The 9655-nt window shown below is 37.0% G+C and overlaps 1 protein-coding gene across 1 annotated transcript; it reads right to left on the bottom strand.

Annotated features, from left to right (window-relative positions):
* Positions 1-5279: 5279 nt before the first annotated feature.
* On the bottom strand, positions 5280-8495 carry LOC113722482 (protein FAR1-RELATED SEQUENCE 5-like). Its single transcript, XM_072062666.1, has 7 exons — positions 7935-8495; positions 6379-7671; positions 6175-6255; positions 5921-6007; positions 5662-5769; positions 5480-5548; positions 5280-5351 (listed from the first exon to the last, which is right to left on the bottom strand). The coding sequence occupies exons 1-7, from the start codon at positions 8493-8495 to the stop codon at positions 5280-5282; spliced, it is 2271 nt and encodes a 756-aa protein (XP_071918767.1).
* Positions 8496-9655: the final 1160 nt, after the last annotated feature.

Below are 9655 nucleotides of genomic sequence, written 5' to 3' on the forward strand. Positions count from 1 at the left end.
TACCGGTCTTCTACCTCCCTCCAACTTCACTTCCAGTGTCATGAATAGAGTGCATCTCACGGAAACCAAGTTCTTGGAAGCCAAAAAAAAATAAATGGGTTGCATAATGGTCGAGAAGATCTCGCTGATTTAATGAGATGTTCGAGAAGGCCTCGCTACATCAATTGTTTTGGGGTTCGAAACGATTATCTCTATATTCTCAATAGACACTTAATAAAGTGTTTAAGAAATTTAATGTGTCGGGGGAAGGATTTATTGTTTGTACCGAGGGCAATGGCACAGACAAGAGAAGAGGAAAGGTTCATCGGATATTAACTAGTTGTAACATCTAGGAATTTATAGTTGTAATATCACTAGTTTTAACTACAGAAGACGAAAAGCTACCGATTGCAAATTCAGTAGTTGTAATGAATTGTAAGATACACCTAACCGGTTGTAACTCAATATGTACATGTCGTAATGACAATTTGCTGCATTGTAAATATTAGTTACCCCGCTTTCAAATTAGTTGTCCCAACGAAGTATCATCTTCATCTGCCAAACCGTTACTTATTATGTGATCGTGTGAAGCCAAACCGAGCTGCTAGTTGTAACTTCATTTCCGTTCTAAAGGAGTAATACCTATTGAAGTGCCTGAAAGTTTATCTGTAATACTCATCGTTAATACCATTTTGTAAACCAATTGTCTAAGTTTTAACATACAGGAACATGATAAGGTGCCTGTACAAGCACATCAATAAGTTGTAACAGTTTATTAAAAGGTTGTGACGTACATATGCGGCATTTCCTGGTATTTTCGACAAGGCAGCATTTAGTGATCTTGTTCATCCAAATACACCGCAAATCTGGTGCTAGATATCGAATGTCTGAAAATTCTAGTGCTACATACCGTAAATCTATTACTAGACACCTAATGTCTGAAGTAATTTTAGAGTTACAGTCAACAAGCACTAATTAATTGTCTAATTGTGGATTAAAACAAGCTTACATTACGGAACCAAGGGTATAGAGTGTTACACATATGAATCTTGGCCAAGACACTGTTGTTTTGGGGTTTCTTACTTACGTGTACAAAGTGTAACTGTGTATGCACATTGTGAAACATACAAGTCACTGATATGTAACTCTATATCCACATGACCCTTAATGTTGGTGTACAGGTCATTTCATGATAAAAGCTGTCAAATTTATTTTATTGTCCAAAATGAATCATGACATAGTTCACCAGCTGCATGTGACTCTACAGCTTCCACTGTCGTGACGAAATTGTTGGTCTGAAATACGTTGGCCCCTGATATTTTAGAACATTGGGAGGGTCCTGCGGACTATTAAAGGGCGCGGTTGTAGTTTTATATCCCACAACAACAAAAGTTTGTTCGTCCCCCTTTCATTATCGTTTACACTTTCCATTATATTCCGCTTCACACTTCCCATTTCATACTACTGAAGGGTGGCAATGAACCCGAATACAAAATTTATTATTAGTAGTCTTCCACCCCCTCAAAGTTGGTGTACAGGACCAGAACCTGATAAAAGCTGCAAAATTTATTTTATTGTCTGAATTGATTTGAAATAGTTCACTAGCAGCATGTGACCCATCATGATGCTTCCATATTTGGGACAACATTGCTGTCCTGTAAACGATTAGAAACGGCACGTAACATGTATATTCACTGTCGGTACTACAAATCTGTCGCTTTGTATGTAGTGAAACTTATCCGACATGGTTCAAGCACTGCATGTGAGTCTACAGTCTCTGCTCAGTGTGATATACTAGTTGGCCTCATATGCAAAAATGTCGATCTCACTATTTTAATGAGATATTTGAGAAGGCCTCGCTACCCAATGTTTTGGGGTTCGAAACGATCATTGTAACTATTCTCAATAGACACTTAATAAAGTGTCTAAGAAATTTAATGTGTCAGTGGGAGGAATCATCGTTTCTACCAAGGGCAATAGCACAAACAAAAGAAAAGGAAAGTTTCATCGAATATTAACTAGTTGTATTATCACTAGTTGTAACATCGGGGAATATCTAGTTGGAATATTATTCAGTTTTAAATAGAGCAGACGAAAAGTTGCTGATTGTAAATTCATTAGTTATAATGAATTGTAACATACACCTAACTGGTTGTAATACAATCCGTACATAGTGAAACGTACAGGCCACTGATGTGTAACTCTTTATCCACGTGACCCTTAATATTGGTGTATAGGTCATTTCATGACAAAAGTTGCATAATTTGTTTTTTTGTCTGAACAGATTTGACACAGTTCAATGGCATGCATCAAACTCTACAGCTTCCACTGTCATGACAAAATTGTTTGTCCTGGAATGCATTGTCCAGTGATATTTTAGCACATTGTTCGGATCCGGCGGACTATAAAAGGGTGCGGGTGCAGTAGTATATCCCTCAACAACAAAAATTTTTTCATCCACCTTTCATTACTGCACAAACATTTTTCATTTTAAATTACTTCACACTTCCCATATCATTCTACTGAAGGGTGGCAATGAACCCGTGCCTGAAATTTATTATTAGTATTCTTCAACCCGCCTCTAACTTCAATTGCAGTGTCATCAATAGAGGGTTCACACAGAAATCAAGTTCTTGGGTGCCAAATAGCAGCCAGTAGGTTGTATGATGTTCGAGAAGATCTCGCTAATTTAATGAGATGTTCGAAAAGGCCTCGCTACATCAATTGTTTTGGGGTTTGAATCGACCATCTTTATATTCTCATTAGACACTTACTAATGTGTCTAAGAAATTTTATGTGTTGGGGGGAGGACTTGTTGTTTATGCCAAGTGCAATTGCACAAACAAGAGAAGAGAAAAGGTTCATCAGATATTAACTAGGTGTAGTATCACTAGTTGTAATATCAGGAAATTTCTAGTTGTAATATCACTAGTTTTAACTAGATAAGACGAAAAACTGCCTATTGTAAATTTATTAGTTGTAATAAATTGTAACATATATATAACTAGTTGTAACTCAAAATGGTACATGGCGTAATCAAAATTTATTGCATTTTAAATATTAGTTACCCTACTTTCAAATTACTTGTCTCAACGAAGTATCATGTTCTTCTGCGAAACTGTCACTTATTATGTGGTCATGTGGAACCAAGCCGAGCCGCCAATTGTAAGTTCATTTATGTACTGAAGGAGTACTACCTATTGAAGTACCTATAATACTATCTGTAATACTTATCATTAATACAATTGTAAACAAATTATCTAAGTTTTAACATACAAGCAAATGACAAGGTGCCTGTACAAGCACATCAATAAGCGGTAACAGCTTATTAATTTCTTGTAACGTACATATGCTGGTTGTAACTTCTTGTTACACTTGAAAAGTAAGGTGACTGACGTATAACTGGGTATTCACGACCCAATTGTTGTTGGAGTATAGGTCATGATTCAATCGAATTGAACCATTATTTCATCCACACACTATACATTTGACCAAACATTGAGTCTATTCTCTTGTTAATAGGTGGTTGCCATGCCTTCATCTACTCACCCAAGAGTACTATCCCGTGGAGAACAGCATGAAATGACACAGCAAGCAGTTGGTCAAGTTGCCAGAAGACACCATTTACTATGCATGGTCTGAAACAGGTGCTTCGTTAAAAATTTCTACCTCTTTTTTTCTCCCACCTATTTCTTTATCAGTAAATCCTTTCATTCATCCAACCAAAAAGCAGTAGGTATCAACATAGCCATGCAATCTACAAACGAAGGATCTCATACAAGCCCACCATCAAATGTTCGGCAAAAAAGACGAAAAGTATCGTTGGGTCCAACAATTGCCATCAGCAAGTACGAAACACCAGACGGGAGGATTTTATATGGTACCAAATGCGAGTTCAGGAACGCTCCACTTAACACCAACAACTCTCTGGGACTAGCTGGTCACATTTTTAAAAATACTGTCGACAATCATCTACCGTCTGGTTATTCTGTTATGAACCATGAACCCATATGAGAGCCTGTTCGTGAGCGAAAAATGGAATTAGAGGTATTTTGTCACTGGCATGGCCTCCGCGTCCCAAGAACAAGGTCGGCAGATCTTGTTATAGGACCACAAGCCAATGATACAAGCGTATTATATAGACTACAGCGAGAAGTTATGTAGATGGAGCGTAGGCTTCACAGGTTTCACGAGATCCAAGCCACAAAAAGACATGGTATTGGAAAATATTTTGATGTTCAGCACATTTTAGCAGATCCCATGCTTATATCCGATCCTGACCTATCTGACTTTACTGAATCAAGCGACGATGACTTTCAAAGGTACATACCCCATTGTTTAATGCATGACGGCGTTCCCAGGTATTGTATGGGATACAACTAATAACAAGGGATGTAATCCAATGTTTGTCAGGGTAGCGATAAAACTATACACATTATAATCTCTACTCAAACAAATTGCTTACCATATTTGGATATTAATCATGCCTGTTAAACAGTTGTAACTAGTTGTAACGTAACAGTAACATATCCCTAACTGGTTGTAACCCATTGTGTACTGTTCGTTCTTCCTTTTTGTTGCATTGTAAAACTTCATTTTAACGTTACAAATTAGTTCTCTAAGGAATCATTTTCTTATGCGCACCTATTACCAACATGTGGTCGTGACCTGGCTTGACCATAATTTAATTAACCTAAAAACTTGTAATACCAATTGATGTGCCTGTGATATATCATGTCAATGGTGCACTAAATTCGTCAAGCGATGCAAAACAAATGGCCTAAATGATAATGTTTTTATAAAAATAGCCCAATAATAATTCAAATTTATCATCGTAACAAAATCAAGACAATTTATACTTTAGATTGTGTTATCTTATACATCATACCTTTGGCGGTGCGATCTATGCCAATAAATATGTTATTAAGGTATGCAATTGAATGTAGTAGAATGGTATACATATTACGACAACCATTCAACTGTTATGGTCGATTTAATAAAAAATATCCGATCACAAAAAACACGTTCAATTCTATTGTAATTACTTCAATTTTCTACCAACTTTATAATTTTCTAACAATTTTATACAACCCAATACAAACTATTGATGACTACTAACACTAGATGTGATTACAATTGTAATCTACTTGTCTAAATTTGAAAAGAGTGAAACATCAATGGTACCTGTACAACCTCGTCAATAAATTGTAACAGTTTATTAACTGCTTGTAACGTACATATGCAGCATTCTCAGGTTGGGACAACCACTTAATGTCTCTTTCAAAAAGTATAGTTACACATCATTCATTAACCTCATTCTCGGAGGAGACGACGTCAACGCGTAGTTGCAATCCCTGTGTGTTATTTCTTCCCTGAAATGCATAACAATGGCAAATCAGCAAATATTATTAATAAAACATACGATTAATGATATACGATGTCCAAGTCTCGAATTAATAACATTACATAAATATGTGCTGTAACGATAAAAGTTTGTCACCTGAGGTGATGGTGCAAATACATGATATGCATCAACATCACAGTGTGTTGAAATTGCCCCACGCTCCTCCTACATTATATAGTATAAGTAATCGACTGTCAACAAATCATTACTAGTGCCTATATTGCTCACTTATAAAGTTAAATTGGACTAGACATTATAACAAAAATGATATATCAGACCATTAAGACATCTCTGACGGAGTTATGTTTGGAAAAAATAGAAAATCTAGGATGCATCCATTCTGTACGGACAGTTGCAGGAGGCTCCTGATTAACCAAACGGTGGACCTTGGAATAATAAAAAATAATACGTTATTAAAGCGAGCATACGTTAACTACATAATTTGCATGATTTGACAACCTTCGGGTGCCCACCATTACAATTAAAGAAAAAAAAGTAGCTCTACTACATGAACAAGAAGGTTTATATTTTAACTACTAAATGTATGCATATCGTTTGACTTTCATCAATATCGGGAGCAACAGCATTTGGAGGGTCATTCACTGTCTGACTCATTGAATGCGTCTACAAGTTTCGTATGGGGCAAATCATTGTATAAGACAAACAAAATACGTATATCAGGAGGGATGACGGTCGTAACAACATTACCACACAATGTGACATCAATGTAACTATTTATGATGTTAGAAACATCCAAATAAAAGCAAGAGTCATTTCCATTTTATACTAACCGAAACAGAGTCAGTAGATGAACGGCATCCCATAAACATGTATTCCTCAAATGAAACCGATGTCGGCCCCGATTCTGAGACCTACAGTATTGACACGGCAATAATATTATTTCATAATGAATGTTACCTAAATTTTAGTTAATAGTATAACAATAACTTAGTTTTAGCATAAATGTTCCCCAAATACCAAAATTTGATCCACACCGTAGTCTGTGTAGTCCTTGATAATCTAGATTTTCTTTTTACTCTGTCAAATTTATCAACCCAACTTCGCATCACTCTACTTTTCTTCCCACCGCCTCGTTTTTTAATGCCTCTTGCGACTACTGCGTCCCCCATTTCATTTACAATTTCAATTTTATCCCTTTCCTCCATATTCAGATTTTTTTGATTTTGCAAAGGCTGTTCTTCGCTTTTTGAGAGGAGGAGCTCAACTCTCTTTGACAAATCAGATATGACAGTGATTGCTACTTTGCTGGTGTCCTCCGACATTACTGCTCGAGTTGCGACCTTAATCATGGCTGGAGCGAGCTCCTGATAACGAGTTGAAATCATTACTTTAGGATCAGCCACAACTTCCTGTCCTCGTCGATCAAAACAGTCTCCAGCCCGAACTCTTTTTGTCCATCGCCTCTTAATGTATTCAGGAGGAATTATTTTTATGCTCACGGTATCAAACACCTTCAATGCGTGCCTACATAAAATGCCTTCATTCTCATATTTTTTGCAATTGCAACGTACACTTAGATCATTCCGATTGAATACTGCTATTCTTTCAAGTCCTCCATCATACCTCATGACCGCAAACTCCACAAACATCACTGCATCTTGTTGTCTCAATATAACCATAGCTGTTGACTCGCCATATTCATTTTGGAATGCAACAAATATAGTTGGTGAATACGTCTCTGATGCATGCACAAGCATAGGTGTTTGCCTTAAACCTACCATGAGGAGCTTTTGTCTCATTTCATATTCTGCGATCAGTTCATTATGTCTCTTTTCATCAACCACCCGATTGAAATGTCTAAAGAACTGCACAAGGTCATGATCCAGTTTCAAATGATTTTTAATTGCTGCATTTAGGCTTTCGCTAAGTTGGGTGCTTCGCATTCCCGCGGTCCATCTTTCTTTCATCATGCACCTTGCCCATTTATCACGAATTCTATACAACCCGAAGAGCCATTCATTATTTTTAAGATTGTGTTTCTTCACCATCACCTCCCACACCCTATTGAATTGTTCCACTTCTTCAAACTCATACATGCAGGCACCAAACATGTATGGAAGATCACTATTTTCCTTGTAATGATTGCCAAGATGTTTCATAAAATTACGCCTTATGTGAAACGTACATAGACCGTGAAATGTTTCAGGCATGACAATTGAAAGAGCGGCAGCCATGGCGTGATCTTGGTCGGTTAGTATGGTACTTGGATGCTTTCCGCACATTGCTTCTAGAAATGTACCAAACACCCATTTAAAAGAATCTATCGTCTTATCATACATAAGGACAGCACCGAATATCACAATTTACCTATGCTGGTTAAAATCCACAAATACTCCAAGTGGCCGGTATTCTTTATTTGTTTTGTAGGTTGTGTCGAATGTGACTTCGTCTCCAAAAAAGTTGTAGTCAATTAACATTCCTGCATCAGCTCAAAAGATATTCGTTATTTGTTCTTCACAGTCCAGCTATACGGCATGAAAAAAGAATGGATTCTCGAGTGTTTGCTCTTGAAAATAATTCAGCATGTTACCTGTTTCTCCATATTCAAGCTCCTTTCCCGTCTCGTTCGAAGATATCGTTTAAGATCATCCCGAGTATATCCCACATTACCCATCCCACCTGCTTCCTTTCCCATAAGGTCATGGCTCTGTTTCAATGAAAGCCCAGCATCCTCGCTTATTTCAACTTGGAATCCTTGAGCCACACTCACTTTTCTTTGTGATGGCATCATGTGAGCACATTGAGCAATGTGCAACTCATGATTATGCTCTAAAACAAGGTCATGCACACGGTACTTCATTGTCCCTCTAAACAACACGATAACAATTTTAGCTCCACACCCTGTTTTCGTCGGCGCTCGTGTCCTCTTTGGCATCACATCACATTCGTACTTGCGTTTCACACCTTTCTTGCAGCAACTATATCTCATAGACGTGGTCACGCCGTCTTTATCTTTATTCAGATAGTCTTTACGTACACTGAAACCCATTTTAAAGGCATACTTGTTGTAAAACTTGTACGCATCCTTTTCACTGTTGAACTCCATTCCTAACTCAGGGGTCCCATTTTCTGCTAATTTACTGTAACCCATTACTTCTGCTCCTGCCAATTATGCATCAAACACCCTAATTTGTAACATTTCATGAATAGTATGTACAAAAACGACAATATAAATGTATATTACAATTCATAATGTGTTATGAATCACACATTACTCGTATACCAAATCCTATTATTACTCTTATCAATATGATTAATGATTCACATCACCTTACTTTTACTCCAAAACAACGGCATTATCTATAAACAACGGCATTATCTATGTACAAATACAATTCCATGTACATTAACTTATACGGACTGTAATGTATTGGTCACATGATGTAAGTCTATTTTAACTGTATGTACATCCACGCTGGTGATTATATTTTGATTCTAGGTTCTTTAGCTCACTGGACTTTATGTCATTCGTTAATAACAACCGCATAAGCCAACTCCATATTTTCTACTATTTCTACATTTTGAGGGCCAAACAAGTACTTTCTATTCATTGTAATATATTTCTTACATCGTGTAATTGACTTACAACACAAGGTTCACCCATTTATTATTCACATATGTGTCTTTTCCTCTGCATCACTTCATTCAACTCTACGCCTCCATTTTATACACACTGTATGATCAGAAGAGGGGCAAACTAATATTGCTCCATGAGCATGGACCAATTATTAGATGCACAATGATTCATATCAATTGTAATACGGTGGTTATAACATGTAACTAATTTACAACAGGATGTATATTCATTCACTTGTTAAATGTGACTTTGTTTCTCTCATCTTTCCCTAATTCCAGCCGACTGTTTACTTGAATACATAACCCTAGGTCTTCCAAAAACTACTATCCCATTATAGTCCATCACTGACAAGCTGAATGCTCACACACACACAGATACGGTACACATATACAAATTCAGTACAACTTCACTATTCTTCTATCATCTTCATATTATGTCTTCAGTGACTCTAATTTCATCCTTCCTTTAACAGATGTGCATTTGGGTGACAAATTATTGGCCACAGTTACTGACATGATTCAGTCATGTTACCTTGGTCTGCTAATACACTTCACGTTTCACCGAAGTCGGAGACGTAGTTGCTTCTGCTATTAAGTTGAAGGACAAAATCTGGTTTCGTGAGATGCTAAATTTCCTCTATTTGCTTCTACCTTACCGCCGCTCTTGCACGCATT

Source organism: Coffea arabica, chromosome 8c, assembly GCF_036785885.1.
Source record: "Coffea arabica cultivar ET-39 chromosome 8c, Coffea Arabica ET-39 HiFi, whole genome shotgun sequence".
NCBI lineage: Eukaryota > Viridiplantae > Streptophyta > Magnoliopsida > Gentianales > Rubiaceae > Coffea > Coffea arabica.

What these genes read in the sequence shown, in the direction of transcription:
- LOC113722482 (XM_072062666.1), bottom strand. Translation starts at nt 8,495, where the DNA reads ATGGGTTACAGTAAATTAGCAGAAAATGGGACCCCTGAGTTAGGAATG. An exon ending in GCTTGAATATGGAGAAACAG is followed by an intron (nt 7,672 to 7,934) that starts GTAACATGCTGA and finishes ATGTATGATAAG; the next exon opens with ACGATAGATTCTTTTAAATG. An exon ending in CCGTCAGAGATGTCTTAATG is followed by an intron (nt 5,549 to 5,661) that starts GTCTGATATATC and finishes TATATAATGTAG; the next exon opens with GAGGAGCGTGGGGCAATTTC.